Raw genomic sequence first — 20,995 nt, forward strand, 5'->3', positions numbered from 1 at the left:
AAGACTACAGCAGGCCTGCAAAAATGTACCACATCGTATTTTTAAATTTTATTTTTTAAGTTGTAAAATAAATATACACCACGTTACAGAAAACTTACAAAATAAAGGGGGAAAGTCCGGCACGTCACTGTCCGAACACAGCGCTTTTAATCGTTTTGATGAACGCCCTTCCACCTTTCGCTTCGCGCTTCCAGCTCTTTGTAACCTTGACCTTCGCGCGCCGCCGGAGCCACGGCGCTGGGGGCGGAGCTGCTGCGCGCGGCGTGCGCCGTCACCATGGTAACCGCAGAAGGCCGGTCCCGGAGAGCGGTGAGTCCCGGGTTCCTGGGCCCAGGGCCGGGGGTGGGCGCAGCAGTGAGCATGGGGGAAAATGGGCACTCCCCGCCAGGCTGCTCGGCAGGGGCTGGCAGGGAATGGGCTTCAACCGCGGCGTCCCCAGGCTTTGCCTTCGTCCGAGCTTTGCGTAGCCGGTCCCGCCCCGCGGCCAGTTCCTCGGCTTCAGGCCGAAAGGCCGACTCTCGTGCCCAGTAGTGACCGCTGCACCCTGGGCCCGGCCTCCCTGTTCTCGAGGCGGGGCTGCCACCCTCTGTATCCACTCCCTCGGGCCTTCCTATTGTTTAACCCTGGAGAGCCCAGGGCTGCCCTTTGAGGCCTTCTGCTAAAGCTGGGACTTAAAATCCTCAAGGGACGACATTTTTTGAAGAAAAAATTCAGTTGGCTTAAAAGGCCCTTCAGCTCTATTCCTCTACCGCAACTTAAGGCCGGCTTGTCTGCCTCCTTGCCCATTGTGTATGCTAATCCCATTGCCTGGATTGCCCTTTTCTCCTCTTTTTAAAACTCCTGCTCTTTGGTACTGAAGTGTCAACCTCTCCTGGGAAGCCTTTCCAGGACCTCGGCACTCGGAGTCTAATTTAGAGGTCCAACCTTTTTACGCTCCAAGCACCCTTTCCTTACCTGCATTCTGTCCCTCATCTCATTCTGTCATTGCTGATTTACTTGTGTCTTTCCCACCAGACTGTGACACCGATGGGGTAGGGACTTAGGAGATTGTCTGAGACTAGTGCCTTAGCAGCCTCAAAAGAGCTCACGCTTTATAGTTGAAAGGAAAAATTTACAGACTTGTTTTCCTCCTCTAATTCAGTAAGGCAGAGCAGGTGCTGCTCTCATTTCACAAATGAGGAGAGTGAGTTCGGAAAAGTCTCATAATTAATAAATACCAGAATCAGGACTAAAGCATGGGCCTTCTGACCCATAGTCCAGTAAGCCATTATGCCTTCAGCATTCCAGCCCTCCTCTCTCCCTTCTCCATGCTCATATTCTCTGTGAACTTTCGGTTGTGTGTAGTGGGTTGCAATTTCGATCCGTGTTACAACTTTTCCAGGCAAAGAAAATGTAATTTATTTTTGTGACTGATGTAGGTTCTTTCATGAGCACTCAGTTGTTATTAGGAAAAAATAATGTTAAGTTGGTTTTAAATTTAATCTGTAAATGGCTTCCTTGTCAAATGTTTAATTTCTCATATAAAGACATTGAAGTTCTCAGATAAATTCTCCCCGATTGTCTCCTTGAGATGGTGTCTTGGTATGTGGATATGTTTGGGTGGCTCACGAGATCTGTGGGGAAGTGTCTGGGGTCCCTTTGCCATGTCTGAGCTCAGGTCCCTTGTGAGCACTTCTCTCCTGGTTTGGTCAGGGCTTAGTAGCTCTCCCTGGCTCTGGTGCTCCCTGTCTCACTCGGTTACACTGAGCTCTTGCTGTGACTTCCCTTCCTCCCTGGTGGGGGTGGTTTGCCCGGCTGCCCTCCTTCCCTACAGAGCTTCCTCACCTTGCCACAGCAGCCAGATCTGGGCAAACCTCCTCTGCAAGACTGTCTGCTGCTGCTAGGTCACATATATGTTCTAAAGCAGTGGTCCTCAAACTTTTTGGTCTCAGGACTTTGTTACACTCTTAAAAATTATCGATCCTGGAACAGACTCACAGGCATAGAAAACAAACTTATGGTTACCAGGGAGGGGAAGGGGTGAGGACGGATAAATCGGGAGTTTGGGATTTGCAGATACTACTATATATAAAATAGATAAACAACAAGGCCCTACTGTATAGCACCAGGAACTGTATTTAATGGCTTGTAATAAACTATAATGAAAAATAATGTATATAACTGAATCATTATGGTGTACACCAGAAACTCATACAACATTGTAAATAAATTGTACTTCAATTAAAGAAACAATAAGGTCCTACTGTATAGCACAGGGGACTATATTCAATACCTTCTAATGGCCTATAATAAAAAAATATGAAAAGGAATCTATATGTGTATGTATATATGTATATAACTGAATCACTGTGCTGTATACCAGAAATTAACACAACACTGTAAATGAAGTATGCTTTAATTAAAAAAAAATAGATTGGCAGAGAGGGTATATAGCTCAGTGGTAGAGTGTGTGCTTAGCATGCACAGGGTCCTGGGTTCAATCCCCAGTACCTCCAGTAAAATCAATCAATCAGTCAATCAATCACCTCAACCTCCCCACCCCAGAAATGTAAAAAATAGAATGGGATTTTGTAAGGACAAATAATATTTTATTTAATTATATATATACAAATGTACTAATAAATGTGTTGCTGAAAGATCGGCCCTCGTCCCCGATGAGTCAAATAACCCAGAGACAAGGTCTTGGAGCTTAGAGAGGCAATTTTATTGCTTTGCCGGGCAAAGGGGACTCACAGCAGGCTAGTGCCTTCAAAGCTGTGAACCCACCTTAGGGATGGGGTGGGGTGGTTATACAGCTCAAACAATAAAGCATTGACAACAAGCAACAGAATCATTTTCTCATCAGAAAACTTAGAATGGCAACATGATGCCTCCAGGCGACCAATTCTGTAGAGGCCAGCGGTTAGATCTCTTTATCTCATAAGCACTCAAGGTGTGGTCTTCTTGGTAATTCAGGCTATTTTTTAAGGTTACAGTCCTGCGACCTTCTCCTTGGAAAAGGACTCAGAGACCAAGTTTGATTATTGCTTTCAATTCCTGGAATAAAGTAGAAACAGTAAGATCATTTGCTTTAGTTTTAACAATGGGCCTGAAACTGTGAATAACAACCAGTCAGTCAGGTCAGTTGACCGTTTTAAGGGCAAGCATAAGAATAAGCAATCTGTTAGCCTAAGTGCAGCCATTTTTTTATTAATCCTCCTTCAACTGCAATGTGCCCAGGATAAAAGTGTCCATTACAAGTGAACAATTAATTGTTACTTTATTAACAGATGTTATATATTTTACATATATAATTGAAACATGATATAAACTACTGTATACTATATATTATAATAGAAATAATATATATGTATTTGGACAGGACATCCACCTCATGGTCTGAGTTAGCTGTGCAAGCTCCAGTTATCATGCTTGCAATCCGGTGAGAAGGAATGATACTTTTCTAGACGTTGCATACTATGTATCTACTTACATCCTATTGTCAACTACTTGAAGATATGGCTGTACCATATAGAAGAGAGACTGGGAAATAGTTGTATTCCAATATAAATTTTGGTTTAAAAAAAAGTGTGGTTTCTGTTAGTTTTGTCTCATAAATTAGTTTCGTGGTTTGAAATTAAAAAAAAATTTTTTTAAGTGTGGTTGAGAGAAGAGGATGGGATTTTATTCCTAAAGAAGGGGAGATTAGACTTTGAGAAAAACTATGTCTAAGTACTATACTTACCAGGGGCCCATGTGATCAGGCAGGCTGGATGAGCAGAAACCAAGGGAACTCTGGAGGGTCAGACCACAAGAACCACAGCATGTTCTCACAGCAGAAAGTTTGATTAGTGTACTGTTGCTGTCACTGGTGATGAATGACTTTCAACTTCCCTCATGTCCTTGTGTCCCATGTTCAAGAGTCAAGATCCCGGTTACTTGCATGTAGAAGCTAAAAAAAAAACGAACTCATAGATGCAGAGAACAGATTGGTAATTGGCAGAGGCAGAGGTAGGGGGTGGGTAAAATAAGTGAAGGTGGTCAAAAGGTACAAACTTTCAGTTATAAGATAAATATGTCCTGAGCATGTACTATAAGCATAGTGACTATAGTTTACAGTAGTATATTGAATGGAATACAAAGCTGTATTGTATTTGAAAGTTGCTAAGATCTTAAAAGTTTTCATCACCAGAAAAATGTGTAACTATACGAGGTGTTGGATATTAAACTTACTGTGGTAATCATTTTGCAATATATGCATATATCAGGTCATTCTGTTGTACACCCTAAACTAATGCAATGTTATATGTTAATAAAAAGAATAATGCAAAGATGAACAGCAACATAAAAAAAGAGTCAAAATCCTAGGACCGAGTAGCTGATTAGCTGAGCATGACTTATGTGCCTGCCCCCAAGCTTGTGCTGAGATGGAGAGTGGGAAGTTAGGTTTATCTTCCATTAGAATAATTCGCTAAGATGGAGATTGAGATTCTTCAAGGAAGCATGTGTGTCGGGGGGTGGGGTTGGAGGGTGGAGAGTTGGATATCAGGCACTCAAAAGGATTACAAGTTTCCTGTATATTTATTCTGTAAAATGAACGAATTGAATGAAACCATCTCAGATGAGTTGGACCAAATCTTACAGTGGAGTCATGGTTGATTGGCTAATTCAACTCCCATTCCTAGCCTCATCCACCTTGCTTACTTCTGTTATAGAGGCAGGAACATGGAGAAACTTCCCTTTTTTTTGCTTCTCTTACATAAAGGGCACAATCTGGCCTTTGAGGTGTAACTGGAAGTTTGTCGGGCCTTGTTAGGAAAGACTTTGTTTTGCTTTCCTCTCAGAAAGGTTGGATGCCACTAGTATCCTCTGAGGGATTTCCCCTTTTTACTGGCGTAAATGCTGACAGGATGATAGGAATTATGACAACCATCTTGTCACCATTAGGCAACAGCCATGATGTTGAAAGTCTTAACACACAATGATGGAACAGAAAGAGCTCAGATCTCTATTTTTGAGCTGCTGTACCATCTCCACCTTTAAATTTCCTGTTTTGTGAGGTAATAATCTATTTTAAAAAGTCAGTCTTATTATTTTTCTGTGATTTGCAGCCAAAGCATTCCTAGCTTCAACAGATTACAAATATTATATGCATTTAGTGAAGGTAGAGATTAATGTAGGGCTATAGTAGATACAGATGTTATTCTAACTAGATTTCCCTTCCTTCTGACATCTGAATGACCAAGTCCTGCCCATTCTTTATAGCAGCTTAAATATCATATTCTTTACTAAATGTGTGATTCTCTTTATCCCATTTCCTTCATCTTCCCTCACCCTCCCCTCACCCTCCCCTCAACACTATCCTGAATCTTGTGTTCAATCTTGCTTTTCTTCTTTTAAAAATAGTGTTATTGCATCTACTTCTATTCCTAAGATGTCTATTTTAATTTTAATTGCTTTGAACTTTACAAAAATATATCTTGATAGATATAATCTTTTGGATTTACTTTTTTTTTCAGCTAATTTATGGCTAAGATTCATTCATATTGTTGTTGTGCCTTAATTATGTATTGCTGTGCAACAAATTATCCTCAAACTTGGTAGCTTAAAATAGCACACGTTCATTGTCTCAAAGTTTGTCTGAGTCAGGAAGCAGGGCACAGCTTAGCTAGATCTTTAACTTCAGGGTCTCTGATGAGGCTACAGTCAAGGTGTGGCCTGGACCACAGGCCTCTGGAAGTTGAACTGGAGCAGATCCATTTCCAAGGGTAGGGTCATGGGAGCCATGTCAGAAGCTTCCTACCACATAGTATATCACTGTAATTTCTTCATTTTAACTACTGTGTACTATTTTGTGTGAATTTGCCACAGTTTATGCTCCTGTTCACAGGCATTGTTTTTGTTTTTGGTTTTTTCTTGCTCAGGATTTTTGGTGTTACAAACAGTGATGCTGCAAACGTTTTTATACACATGAGGGGACCATGCTACTCCTTTCTCAGTCATTCCCAATTTAATATGTGTCCTGCCAGAGTGAGTAGTATTAAGACTTCCTTGATTAATTCTACCTGTAATTAATCTCATCCCTTCTAAACTCCCGTAGCACCTCATCTCTTATGATACTTAGCACTTGTCATCTTTTATTGCACTTTTTTTGTGCATGTCATATTTTCTCCTCTGAAGTAGTAAGTTGTTGAGGGCAGGAAATAAATTTGATTCTTCTTTCTAATTTACGTAGTGCCTACAAAGCACTTAGTATGTTAGTAGGCTTTCAGTGTGCAGTACTGAGTAAATGAATTCTGTCTAAATGTCAGTGCCTAATTTTTAAGGTCTTAATAATCTGGCTCCAGTGGTTCAACTGTATTTCTCATTTCTCCCCTGCATGGACTCTTGTTTAGGCAGACGAGTCCCTTTTACATTCTCTTTCAGTCTTTTCCTAATGAATCTCACCCACATTGATCTCTTTCTCCTCCTGTTCCTATTGAATTTACTGTTTACATCACACATTCAGCATTTTAGTGTATATTCAGGCAGTGTATTGGTGCACAATAAACTTTATTGATAGAATAGATGAAGTCTCTTATTTTATAACTATTTTCAACCAGCCAAGTATTTTCATTTCATTCATATTGTCAGTTGCCTGATAAAATAAATACTGATTTGTTTGAGAAGATTTCTATTACTTTTTTTTTGTTCCAGGTATTTTTGGAATTAATGGAGTCAGAAGGACCCCCAGAGTCAGAGAGTTCAGAAAAATCAATATTTTTCTCACAAGAAGAAGAAGAGGAAGAAGAAGTTGATGAAGAAGAAGATGAAGAAGCCAGGGAGCCAGAGGAAACTGGCACCGTTAATCCCCTCTTACAGCCTGCTCTCACAGGGGATGTAGAAGGTTTGCAGAAAATTTTTGAGGATCCTGAGAACCCTCACCATGAACAGGCCATGCAGCTGCTCTTGCAGGAAGACATCGTTGGAAGAAATTTGTTGTATGCAGCTTGCATGGCTGGGCAAAGTGATGTGATTAGAGCTTTGGCAAAATATGGTGTGAATCTGAATGAAAAAACCGCCAGAGGTATTTTGTCTTTTTTTCTTCATTAGTATTACTTATGACTACATAAAGATGCTCTGTACTGTCTTTAAATTTGGATAAACTTGATGTGCCTCCTTTATAGTTTGCATAGTTTATGAATGCATACATATACATGAGTGTGTACATGCATGTTGCTATAGTATAGCATAGTAGTTAAGAACACAGAATTCACTATTTATTAGCTGTGTGATTTGGACAAATTACCTAATCTTTTTTATGTCTCTGTTTCTTCATCTGCAAAATGGGAATAATAATTGTATTTTCCTTATAGGCTATGAGGATTAAATAAGATAATAAATATAAATATCTTACCACAGTACTTGGCACATATAAGTTGGTATACAGTAAGTACTCAATAATATTATCTCTTTCCTTTGAAGATTTATAAGTTTTTGCAGTTATTATCTAATTAGCTCTTTAAATTCAGTTTTTTTTTTCAGATTGCAAATATAAACATGGTCATTGTAGAAAATAAAACAATGATCTTCAGCAGAAAGGGAAAGTGCATCCTGCTTTATTCTTGCTGCTTATAGTAAAATATTGGAGGAGAGAGAGATTGAGAGAACTGGTAGATTAAAAGGAACCAGGACTTGATGATTTGGGAAATTCTAGGCCTATTATAATGGAAAGTGTGCATGAACTGGTCAACCTAATTATACTAGTCAACTTGGCAATTATCATTTTAATCATCATAAAATAATGACTTACATTAAAGTTTACCAGTAAGTTTCTTGTTTGGTTGGTATTGATTTAGTTCCCATGAGCTTTTTCACCTGAGAGAACAGATCAAATCAAGGTTTTTTGTTTTTGTTTTGTGCGAACATTTAAGTTCTACTCTAAGCAAATTTCAGTTATAAAATATAGTTATCAACTGTAGTGACCACGTTATACATTAGGTCCTCAGACCTTATTCATTTTATAACTGAAAATTTGTTAACCCTTTTACCAATCTTTCCGTATTTCCCCCACCCCTTAGCTCCTGGTGTTACGGAAATGACAGGCCAGCCAAGAAACAAGCACCACTCGGAGGGTTGGAGTACTCAGATTTATTACGCCGGCGGGCTCAGAGGGGCTTCTGCTCCGAAGCTCTGAGCACCTCCAAGACGTGCACATGAGGTTTTATAGGGTTAATTACAAGTATGGGGCTATTAGCCAATAAGGTTCAAACAACAAAAAGCAAGGAATCAGTACACTGGAGCTTATCAATTTGGAACAGATCACGTTACTGACACTTGTTGAGCTTGGATTTACGAGTTAGCTTGTTAGCCCAGTAAACTGACACTAAACTTTAGATTTACAAGTTAGCCCGGCAGAACTTATATCAGTAAACCGACACTTATCACACTTAGATTTGTGACTGAGCTCGTTAGCCCAATAGACTGACACTAAACTTCAGATTTATGAGTTAGCCCAGCAGAACTCAGATCAGTAATCCGACACTTGTTGCACTTAGATTTGTGACTTAGCTTGTTAGCCCAGCTGGGCTTTTCCTTCACATTCCCCCCTCTTGATGCTTTCACAACCCTTGTTGGAGTAAGCATCATCATTTACCTGTTGCAGGGGCTCATAATTGGAGGCTAACATCTGAAGTTTTATAGCCTCTATCCGCTCACTGACAAAGCGGGTCAGGAAGTTTAGGACACAGGGCCCAAACAGCAGAACTGCAAAAATCAGGAGTAAGGGACCTATGAACGGTGCCAGCCAGGAGGTCCAGCCCCAGGGACCTGTTCATGGGCTCTTATCTAAAATATGTTTTCTTTTTTCCACTCGGTCTTGTAACTCTTGAACCATCCCTCTGACAATTTCTGATTGATTGGCATAAAAACAACACTCTTTATTTAGAAAGAGGCATAGTCCCCCCTCTTTGGCCGTGAGTAAGTCCAGACCCCTCCTGTTTTGTAAGACCACCTCGGCGAGAGAGTCAATCTGATTTTGCAGAGTTCCCAGGGTTTCTGTTATTTGTTGGAGATCGTGGCTGAATTCACCTGTAAGCTGATAATAGTAATAAGAGGAAGAGGCGATGCCCCCGATTCCTGTGCCTACCCCTGTTGCCACTCCGAGCCCCACTAGCAAGGGGATCAATTGTATAGCTCGTTTTATTCTCCGTGGATGCTGGTGAGTTATGACAGGGATGGGCAAACTTTGATTATTAGGCATAATGTCCATTCGGGGAGTGAGATAAGCCAAAGCACATAACCCTGCCCATCTGGCAGGGAGGCACCGGTAGGCAAATTCACCACATACAAAATAAGTCCCGTTATTAGAACACCATATTTGTGTGGGTTGGCACCCTAGACCCATACAGTGAGAGATTTTAATACATTGATTTATAGTTAGATTGCCCTCTAAAGGATTAGTTCCATTGTTGAAATAACATTTTGGTGCCTTGTAGGCGAGCTGTACCCAGTTCAGCCTGGAACTCCTAGTGGTAGAAACGGCATCGCTATGAGTTGTGGTGAAAGTCTTAGTGAGGTTTGTCAGAGGTAAAGCCAGGTGCTGGATGGGGCCAGGACGCAAGCATAGCCAGCAATCTTTAGCCAGGTCTGGATTGGAATGATTGAGAATCCCATGGACTGCGGCTAACAGCCCATTTATTTGTGGATCCAGATCCCGAGGCTCGGCTAAAGATGGAAGTTTTATTGGCTTCCGGGTAGGTAATAACTTCCGGTGTTGCCTCTGGACTGCTTGTTGGACTGCTTGCCGGCGTGCCTGGTCCTGTACGCCCCCTCCATCACTCATCCCATAATGTGTTTGCTTGGTCCAGCGCACCAGCTTGCCGGGTGTGCCATAGCATTTGATGCTAGATACATAATAAGCCTTAATTGTGCCAATCCAGTAGGATTTTCCCTGATATGTGCACTCTGAAGCGGAGTCATAGCATTGACTCGGCTGATAAGTATAAGCTGAAAATACAGGCCGGTATATGGACCACCTGTCACCCGGTTCCATGCAGGTGCACTGTACAGCCAAGGAGAGTGAGGACATTAGCATTAGTAACATCAGCCTTATGATTATCTTAGACATGATGTTGCGGTGATGGCACTAATTATAAGAAGATATAAAATAGCTATCAGGATTTTATGGCCTATGTTCCAGTCAGGTGGGGTGGCGCTAGCTAGCCCCACTGCTAGTACGCAGACTGGTATAGAAAACAAGGAAAGAGGCAAGGGAGCACAAAAGAAATATATTTAACAGCTGCGTTGGGCTTTCCTCAAGCTTCGGCCGTGCGTTGACTAGCCAGCTTCCGGGTGTGGCTAGAGCAGGGCTCGTCGATCCTCAGGCTTCGGCCGTGCGTTGACTAGCCAGCTTCCGGGTGTGGCTAGAGCAGGGCTCGTCGATCCTTTTCTGGTCCCTCTTGATCTTGATCTTGAGCGGGTCTCCCGGGACACTCTCAATTTTCCAGGGACCCTCTGTCTGAGGTGTAGTTGCTCTCTTGACTCTGGAGTGGTGGATCCAAGGGACGATTCCTGCAACTTTAACAGCTGTAGGAGTAGTTAATACCACTAAATATGGTCCCTTCCATGTTGGTTTGAGAGGTTCCTTTTTCCAATCCTTCACCCATACCTGGTCACCTGGTTTATGGGGATGCACTTGAACCCCTAATGAAATGGGGGTTTTCTCTATCACCCAACCCCAAACTTCTCGTAGTACTTTTCCTAGTCCCAACAGTTGTTGGTGGAGCCCTAGATTTCCTATTTCTGGGGTGGGGTTTCTTATCCTGACTAAAGGTGGCGGTCGCCCATAGAGGATTTCAAAGGGAGAGTACCCAATATTAAATCTTGGGGTGCATCTAATTTGCAACAGAGCCAGGGGTAGAATGTCCACCCAGGGAAGCTGGGTTTCTTGGCTGATTTTAGCTATAATTTGTTTTAGAGTTCTGTTCATTCGTTCTACTTTCCCTGAGCTTTGAGGCCGGTATGCTGTGTGTAGGTTCCAGCGGATGTTTAGTGTCTTTGCCACTTGTTGTACAATTTCTGACACAAAGGCGGGTCCATTGTCAGACCCGATGGAGGTAGGCATTCCAAATCGAGGGATAACATCCCTGAGAAGAGCCTTTGTCACTTCCCTTGCTTTCTCTGTCCTGGTGGGGTAGGCCTCTACCCACCCTGTGAAGGTGTAGACAAAAACCAGCAGGTACTTATATCCCTTACTGGGCCCAAGTTTAGTAAAGTCCACTTTTAAATCTTCAAAGGGAGCCAATCCACATCGTTGTATTCCCATTGGCCCAGTGAGCCCTTGTTTTGGATTGTTTTGTGCACAGAGCAAGCAGCGTTGGGAAACTGATGCACATAGAGTAGGGAGACGAGAAATTAGGAAATATCGCTTTAAGAGGGCCTCTAAAGCTGTTTTTCCCATATGTGTGGCTTCGTGCTGTTGTTGGACTAAACGATAAGCTAGTCGTTCTGGGATGAAAACCCTTTCATCCGTCATGATCCACCATCCGTCCTTTCTTTTCTCTCCTCGTTCAGCCTGTGTCCACTTGTTTTCATCATGACTATATTCTGGGGCAGTGGGTAGCTCTGGCGCTGCCATAACTTTAATTACTGAGTGTTCCCAGGCGGCTGCTTTTCTTGCCTTTTGATCAGCTAGCCTGTTCCCCTGGCTCACAGGGTCATTTCCTCTTTGATGTCCCTTACAGTGAATAACGGCCACTTCCTTTGGATCCCATACTGTCTCCAGTAATTGTAAAATTTTTTCTTTGTTTTTGATTTCTTTTCCCCCAGCAGTCAAAAGTCCTCTCTCCTTATAGATGGCTCCATGTACATGTAAGGTTGCAAATGCATATTTGGAATCAGTGTATATATTGACTCGTTTTCCTTTCCCTTCCCTTAGTGCCTGGACCAGTGCCCAGATCTCTGCTCGCTGAGCAGACCATCCTGGGGGAAGGGACTCTGTCTTTATTACCTCTCGGGTTGTTGTTACAGCATAACCTGCTCGCCGTTGTCCATCTTGCATGTAACTGCTGCCGTCTGTGAAAAGTTCCAGGTCTGGGTTTTGCAGGGGCTTGTCGGTTAGATCAGGCCTGCTTGCATACACCTCTTCAATGATTTCTTCGCAGTTGTGGTCAGGCTGCCCTTCCCCTTCAGGCAAATATGTGGCTGGGTTTAAGGTTTGTACAGTCTCTAGACGGACTCTTGGATTTTCACATAGAAGCCCCTGGTAGTGGGTCATCCTTGTGTTAGTTATCCATTTGTAACCTGGGCCATTTATTAGGGCCACCACAGAATGGGGCACTTTTACATTTAAAGTCTGTCCCAGTGTGAGTTTGTCTGCCTCATTGACCAGGAGGGCTGTGGCAGCGAGGGCCCGTAAACAGGGTGGCCATCCTGATGCTACAGGGTCCAGTCTTTTAGATAAATAAGCCACAGGGCGCTGCCATGGCCCCACATTCTGAGTTAGGACTCCAAGAGCAGTTTGGTCTCTTTCATGTACAAACAGATTAAACTCTCGTGTTACATCTGGTAAGCCTAGTGCTGGGGCTTGGGTTAGTAGTTCCTTTAATTGCCTAAAGGCATTTTCTTGTTTAGTTTCCCATTTGAGGGTTTCTTTTCCTGATCCAGCAGTTGCTTCGTAGAGGGGCTTGGCTATTCTTGAAAATCCGGGGATCCAGATCCGGCAAAACCCAGCTGTGCCCAGGAACTCTCTCAGTTTCCTTTTTGTTTCCGGTCTGGGTATGGCACAAATAACTTGTTTTTGTTCTGGTCCTAGGGCTCGGTGTCCCTCTGAGATAATAAATCCCAAGTATTTGACTGTCTTTTTGCAGATCTGGGCCTTTTTCCATGAGACCTTGTACCCAGTTGTTTGGAGTAACCCTAGGAGGGCTCGAGTTCTTTTCCAACAGTCCTCTTCACTGGGGCTGGCTAACAGCAAGTCATCCACATACTGGAGCAGAGTACAGTTCAATGTTTCCCCAGGGAATTTTACAAGGTCTGCGGCTAGTGCCTCTCCGAACAAGGTGGGCGAGTTTTTAAAGCCTTGGGGGAGACGTGTCCATGTCAGTTGAGTTTTTCCTCCTGTATGGGGATCCTCCCATTCAAATGCGAATATGGGCTGGCTCACAGGTGAGAGTCGAAGACAGAAGAAAGCATCTTTAAGGTCTAGGCATGTAAACCATTTGGCATCTGCCGGAATGAGGCCCAGAAGAGTGTATGGATTTGGCACTGCTGAATGTATTGTAGTGACTACTTTATTTACTTTTCGTAAGTCCTGCACTGGCCTATAATCTGTTCCTTTTGCTTTCTTCACTGGGAGCAACGGTGTGTTCCAGGGAGATCTGCACTCAGTTAGGATTCCCTCTTGTCTGAGGCGCTGTATATGCTTTTGGATTCCTAGGTGGGCCTCTCGAGGCATGGGATATTGCTTTTGTCTGACTGGGCTGGCTCCAGGTTTGAGGTCAATCACCAGTGGTGCCTGATTATGTGCCAAGCCTGGTGGTCCATTTTCAGCCCAGACTAATGGAAACTCTTCCAGGAGTTTGCAAGGATTTTCCTGGAGTTCTCTGCTCTCATACAGACGCCACTCTTCTTCTCGGGGAACTGAGATGGCTAGAATCATAGACTCTCCCTGTAGGGTCAGATGTGCCTGTTTCCCGGGGACAAAGGTAATTTGTGCCCCCAATTTAGACAGAAGGTCTCTTCCAAGCAATGGTATTGGGCATTCAGGCAAATATAAAAATTCATGTGTCACTAGATGGCCCCCTACTTGACAGGATCGTGGTTGGCAGAAATGGCGGGCAGTTGAGTCCCCAGTAGCCCCAATAATAGTCGCCTTTTTTTTGGTCAGGGGGGCTACAGGTTGGGTCACCACAGAATACTCTGCTCCTGTGTCTACCATAAAAGTCATTGGTTGGCCCCCTATAAACATCTTGACCTTGGGCTCCCGGGGGCCCAGGGGCAGGGAGCCCGGTCTCTCCTATTCTGAGTTAACCCCAGCCAGTCCGATGTGATTACTGGCTGGTGGCTCCAGCTGATAAGTAGGCCTTTTAGGGAGTGCTCTCTTTTCATCCTTTCTGTTTGGGCACTCGTTCTTCCAGTGCCCAGTCTCCCGGCAGTATGCACACTGGTCTCGGCCCAGGGGCATCCATGGTTGGGGTCCCCTCTTCCGGGGTGGTGCAGGATTCTGGCTGAAGCCTGTTTTCCCCAGGGCTGTTGTAAGGAGCGCGGCTTTCTGCTTCATTCGCTGGTCTGCTTCTCGTTGGGCTTCCCGTTTTCGGTTCACAAAAACTTTGTTTGCTACTTCCAGCAGCTGTGTAGCGTTTATCCCTGCGAATCCATCCAGTTTTTGGAGTTTCCGGCGTATATCTGGGTATGATTGGGCTACGAAGGCAGCGTTGACCATCCGTTGGTTTTCTTGGGCCTCAGGATCAAAAGGAGTGTAGACTCGGAATGCTTCACACAGTCTCTCATAGAAGTCAGTGGGGGTTTCGTCTGGCCTCTGGGTCACTGTGGTCGTTTTAGACATGTTAGTTGGCTTCTTGGCTCCTGCTTTTAGCCCTTGTAGGATGGCCTCCCGGTACTCACGTAGTGCTTCTCTTTCTTTTTGAGTGTTAAAGTCCCAATCTGGTCTGGTGTCAGGGGCACGTGTCATGGCCCACGCCTCAACATCCATTGTGTCCCCAGGGGCTCGGCCCTGCAGCCATTTTCGTGCTTCAGTGAGAATGCGTCTCCTCTCCTCTGTATTGAAAAGAGTCAGAAGCAGCTGGCAGACATCTTCCCAGGTGGGCCGGTGAGAATGGAAGATAGACTCTATGAGGTCAATCATAGCCTGTGGCTTTTCAGAGTAGGAAGGAGTGTGATGGCGCCAATTGAGAAGGTCTGTGGTGCTAAAGGGTTGGTAGTAGAGTACGGGGTGCCCAGGCTGAACAGTCCCGTCTTCCCCAACTTGTTGTGGCCCTTGTGTCTCCCGCAGCGGCATTTGGAGGGCCGGTGGTGCTGGCTTCACGGCTTGTGCTGAGCGGAGTCTCCTTCCTACCGGCTCAGGCTGGGGGCTGAGTTCTGCCTCTGGGTCCTCAGGTTGGGGAGGTGGTGACACAGAGGGTGGTGGTGTCTCCAATGGGACTGGAGGTGTTTGTGCCTTGGGGGCATATGGAGGGGGCAGGCATATCTCGTCTTCTGCGTCTCCCTGGAAAATCGGGTTTTTTTTTGTCTTTTTGGCTTGGACTGGCTGAGCTGCTAATATCTTGCATTGCCCAGGTCCATTCGAGCAAAACCGAATCCATGGGGGTAGAGTCTGGGCGATATTCAGCCAGGAGTCAATGTAAGGGAATTGATCTGGGTGGCCTGGGGTTCCAGTGATTATTTGATAGACTGCTCGCACTGTTGCTAGGTCCAGAGTTCCTCCTGAGGGCCACCCGACTCCAAAGGCAGTCCATTTAAGCTCACACAAAGTGCGCAGCCTGTCAGGGGTCATTTGAATTTCATAGTCTCCTGAGAACCCCTTTTTGAAATTCTTAATCATGCAGTCTAGAGTGGTGGGTTTTGACTTAGAGCCTCCCATTTTTTTAGATATTTAAGGATAATAGTTCTGTTGCTTTAGATGTTTGGGAAGGTAGCCTTTATATCTTTTTCTTTTTTACTCTTCAAAACACCGGAGTTCCCAGAGAGACTGCTCTCTTGTTGGGTCTATGAGTTGTTTTAAGGCTAACTTGGTCAGGGACTCTGGGTTCCAGTCTCAGCTGATGTCTCTGGATCTCAAGGCCTCAAGCAGTTTCAGGGACTTTTTTCATTAAATCCTCTCTATATTCTGAACTAACGTATCAGGGGCGTGGGACTGACGGCAGATGGCAAAACAAATGGACTAGAAAAGGGACCTCCAGGGCTGGGCAAGCCCGGTCCTGAAGGAATTTGTCTTCTAAACTTACGTCCTGGGTGTCTGGGGCTAGGCAAAAGGGGCACTACTTGGGTCAGTTCAGTAGGGGAACAATAAGTCTCGGGTGTTCTGTGACAGAGTCAGGTAGGAGACTTTCTCAAAGAAATAGCATCCTAGTCTCCAAGGGCACAGGGGCGTTGACTCATTGGCTATGTCCTTTTCCCTCCCAGTGTAGCCACCCTGTGCCGGTGTCGCAGACAAGACAAGGGAGGGTTTTCGTTGCGTCCGCCTGGCCGCTCCCCTCGCGGGGACGAAGGTGCCTCTTAGCTTTGGCGGGTCAGTATAAGCCGCTGACTCCGATCGGGACCCTGAGGGACCGATACCGCCCTGAGCCGTATGAGGTCACCACGGAACCGCAGGTTGGGACTCACTCGAACTCCGTAGCAGAATGCCGTGGAGCTACAAACTCGAGCCTGATCGCATGCTTCACAGGCCGCTCATTCACTCACACACACACACACACACAGAGGTTAACAACATTTCTCCCACCAATACCAATATCCTATTTCCTGTAGGAGGGGATCAGCCTCCTCTTTTGTCCACTGGGACAGGACCTGATTCCTGACCTGATTCCTGATTTCCCCGTCTGAGTTACCATCAGACGGAGAGCCTGTAGGAGGGGATCAGCCTCCTCTTCTGTCCAATGGGACAGGACCTGATTCCTCCCGGGGGATCCTACCTTGTCCGGACGGCCACCTGGTGAGTCTGTCCGTCCCTCCACGGAGTCTGGCTCTGGTTGTAGCCCAGTCACCCGGGGGGCCGAGTTGCCGTCACGAAAGAGAACCCGGAATACCGTCGGGTGGCGCCACCTCGTTCGCTGCCGGAGTCCCGTCCCCCGGTCGGCCGGAGCCACCAGTCCAGCGGCTCAAGGGGCCGGCGTGGTTGTATCTCGCTGGGGCCTCCAGAAATGTTACGGAAATGACAGGCCAGCCAAGAAACAAGCACCACTCGGAGGGTTGGAGTACTCAGATTTATTACGCCGGCGGGCTCAGAGGGGCTTCTGCTCCGAAGCTCTGAGCACCTCCAAGACGTGCACATGAGGTTTTATAGGGTTAATTACAAGTATGGGGCTATTAGCCAATAAGGTTCAAACAACAAAAAGCAAGGAATCAGTACACTGGAGCTTATCAATTTGGAACAGATCACGTTACTGACACTTGTTGAGCTTGGATTTACGAGTTAGCTTGTTAGCCCAGTAAACTGACACTAAACTTTAGATTTACAAGTTAGCCCGGCAGAACTTATATCAGTAAACCGACACTTATCACACTTAGATTTGTGACTGAGCTCGTTAGCCCAATAGACTGACACTAAACTTCAGATTTATGAGTTAGCCCAGCAGAACTCAGATCAGTAATCCGACACTTGTTGCACTTAGATTTGTGACTTAGCTTGTTAGCCCAGCTGGGCTTTTCCTTCACACTGGTAACCACTTTTCTACTCTGAGTTCAACTTTTTATTTTTATTTTTAGATTCCACATATAAGTGGTACCGTGCGGTACTTGTCTTTCTCTGTCTGGCTTATTTTGCTTAGCATGATGCCCTTCAGTTTCATCCATGTTGTCACAAATGACAGAATTTTCTTCTTTGTTTTTAAGGCTGAATAATAGACATTGTGTGTGTGTATGTGAACACTACTGGTTTTGGGAGCCTAAGAAGCCATTGGCCTAAAATTAAGAGACTTTTGGGTGAAGAACTGTAGGTAGATGTCTCTGTAAAGTAAGATGAAATATGCCATTTACCTATTGGTGATACTCAGAGATGTAAAGGAAGGAGAATGATTTTCCAGGGGATTGATGGGTCACGTTTGCATTCAGGATTTCCTGTCCTTTTAAATACTGGAGAATAGGACACTTTTTGATCCAAAGGAAGGAGGGTAAACAGTTCTTAAAGCCTCAGCTCTCTGTATTACTGACTTCTGGCCTATTGGGAAGTGCCTTTGTTTCTGACTGAGCCGAGGACAGGCCCGTGCAGTCTGCAGATTATTAATGACGGAACCTCCTCTGGTTCTGGCGAGGCTTTGGTCTCTCAGCCTGGCCATACTCAAACAGGCGTGATCAGAACTAATTACCATTTTAAACTCTGTCTTCCCATAACAATCAGTAGATGTTTATTAAGGGTGGAGGAATAGCCAGGCCTTGTTCTGGGAAATGGGGATAGAAAGATGAATGAATTCAATAACCTTGGACAAGTTCACAGTTTAGCAGATGTGTGAATAGCGAATTAATATATATGGGACAAGATACAGTGTTAGCTCAGAGGAGTGATTAGTCAACTTTACCTAAAAGTGCTGGCCATGGTCAGGGAAGGTTTCACAGAGGAGGCAATGTTATAATGAATCTTGAATAATGACCAAGAGTTTGCCAGACAAAGGTGGAAGTTTAGGGCATTGCAGGCAGTATAGTAACCACAGTGTTATCAGTGTTACAATATTGTGTTACAATATTGTGTTGTAATATTGTGTTACAATATTAGTGTTACAATATTGTTATCTGGTATACTTATCCACTAGTTTAGGTAATGAAATACTGGCCTTTTTATGGGTACAATAGTTTTATTTGGTATTTTTAAAAATATAAAATTAGAGTCATTTATGGATTAAGAACAGTATCAATGATTTTGATGCAGGAAAAAACGTATGTGGGGCGTGAGGAGGACCGTGTCCCAGGTCTTGGTTGAGCCCCTGGGATGCGCCCTGCCAAGTGTGGGTCCTTGACTTCACACAGGAAGGAATTCAAGAGCGAGCCACAGTTGAGTTAAGTTAAATTTATTTAGAGAGATACATACTGCATAGAGTGTAGGCTGTTTCAAAAGGCAAGAGAAAGGCCACAAGGTGTGGGGGTTGGGTGCTCAGGTTAGGGTAAAAGTAGTTACACACTCCATAGACAGAGTGAGGCCATCTCCAAAGAGAAGAGAATGAGAGGTGGCCCCGAGGCACCGTGTTGCCAGTTTTTATGGGCTCAGTAGCTTCATATGCTAACAAGTGGGAGGACCACTTTAACTACCCTGGGGAAGGGGCTGGGATTCCCAGGATGTTGGCCACTGCCCACTGGTTGACCTATGGTGAGCCTTGGAGCTGTCATGGTGCCTGTGGACATGTTACTTATGCTGATATATTACAATGAGCGTATAATGAAGCTCAAGGTCTACTAGAAGTCAGATCTCCCACCATCTTGAGCCTCAAGGCCCCCTGGGGGTTGAATCTTCCACCATTTTGATGTTAATTGCTGCATCATTCCTTGAATGGCTGTGCCCTGCCTGCTTCCTGTCTCAATTTAATTGCTCAGTATGTATAAAAAGACGAACTGAAGTCTACAAATTTAGATGATCTGTATCGTGGTATTGCAAAATTTCTGTTACAAGAATAATTCTCAAGTTCAGAAACTACCCAAACAAGTAGAATGTGAATCTCACAGTTTTGAGATTGGATAAGGAACCTGAAATGGAATCTCTGTATATGAGGAAATTTAAAAAGACAAATATGAACCAGCAATGTTTTCTTTGGGGAAAAAGATTATAGCTTACTTGCAGTAAAAAAGATTGCACTTCTATCAAAAAAGCAAAAAGCTGTTCAGAGATTTCTTTCTTTTCAAGTTAGAGATGAGATAATGTGAAGAAAAATATTTAGTATTGGTTTATAACTACTTCCAACTAATTTTGAGTGAGAAAAACTTCAATAGCTGAAAAAATCTGTACAAAGATACCCTGGTGATACCACTGACACACTTAAAAAATCAAATGTTTCATTTGCAGTTTTCATGATTAATTACAGTTTCTTCATTTTACAGTGTTTTTTAATCTTTAACTTTTATTAGTTTTGTCTGACAATTTATATTGCTAACAGAATGACAGTATATCCTTAACCTTCATATTTAATAGTTATATTTTGTCTGATATTTTATGGTTATATATTTTTGTATTTAAGTATATTAAGCAGTTTCACTAATTAAAAAAATGAATTCTGAACTCAGTTTTATAAAATACCAGTATAAATGCTAAGTAAATATAAACTTTATACTGATATTATTTTATTTCGCTACTGTAATTACTATTTCAAGCAAGAAAAAAGGCGTGTCACGGTTATAGAGGCATGAAACAACATGATTTGGGGAATTCAGAGTCTGGCACTGCTGGTGGTAGGTAGGTTGTGAAAAATACTCTATGGAGGCGAGTAGTTTGCTCCATGGCCTGTTACTTTTTTGTAGTTATCATCATCACAGTTTTGGGATTTTAACCTTATCAATAACTTTCATTAATTTGTAGCAACCTTGAGAAAAGTCCTTATCATCCCTGTGCTTTTGTTTCCTTACGTATGAATGAGAACAATGCTAGTGCCTATATCATAACATTACAGTGAGGATTAAATTGAGTTGATTCTTGTAAAGCACACAGAACAGTCTTGCTTGGAGGAAAAGATTCCTTATCTTCTTGTCTGATCTTTTGCCTTAGTCTGAACTACATGCTCAGTTGACTCTCTATATTTAGTAACCAATAGTCTTCCACACAGAGATTATTTTTCTCTTGGACACAATCCCGGTTTTTCAGAATTCCGTTTACGGTCCCTTTCTTCCTGTCGGGATTTCCAACATGTAACCCTTCTGTATCCCCCACCTGGGGTCCAACGCCCATTGCCAGTGTTACAGGAGAACTTTAGGAAAATCCCCTTCTTGTCTAGATGCTTTTGAAATCATCTTAATTAAATGTTTTCCTTCTCCAGGGAAGGCTCTGGGGTTAATGTGCTATGAGGATCTGTGTGTTTCCTTCTAGAAAACATGTCATCTCCCACAAGGGAAAAAAACATACAGAAGTTTCAAATTCCTTGGTAAAAGTCTCCCTCTGCCCAGAAATCTAATTTTCTTGTTTTTTATCTGTATCTTAAAAAATAGGAAAAAAAATTTGGTGTTACCACTGGCCTTGAGAAAAGCAGTATGAGGACCCAGAACATCTTGTTTGGAATGGCTTCTTGCTCATGCTATAGCAGTGTCTTGTCTGTAGAGTGTCTCCCTCTCCCAGCAGATCAGGGGCCCGGGGCCATTCGTCTGACTGATGATGTCCACCTTCAGC

The 20,995-nt window shown here is 43.8% G+C and overlaps 1 protein-coding gene across 2 annotated transcripts in view; it reads left to right on the forward strand.

The window, feature by feature from the left end:
• The first annotated feature begins 250 nt into the window (after positions 1-250).
• Positions 251-20,995, forward strand: part of ANKRD45 (ankyrin repeat domain 45) — a 40,101-nt gene continuing 19,356 nt past the window's right edge. The window contains exons 1-2 of one of the 2 annotated variants that reach the window (XM_015245079.3): positions 251-309; positions 6,676-7,045. In XM_015245079.3, the coding sequence (XP_015100565.2) occupies positions 277-309; positions 6,676-7,045 (403 nt within the window). In that variant the 5' untranslated portion in view covers positions 251-276. Of the gene's footprint in view, positions 310-5,903; positions 6,010-6,675; positions 7,046-20,995 lie in introns of those variants that run through there. The other variant, XM_072946087.1, reaches the window with a different exon arrangement.

Source organism: Vicugna pacos, chromosome 21 (genome assembly GCF_048564905.1).
Source record: "Vicugna pacos chromosome 21, VicPac4, whole genome shotgun sequence".
Lineage (NCBI taxonomy): Eukaryota > Metazoa > Chordata > Mammalia > Artiodactyla > Camelidae > Vicugna > Vicugna pacos.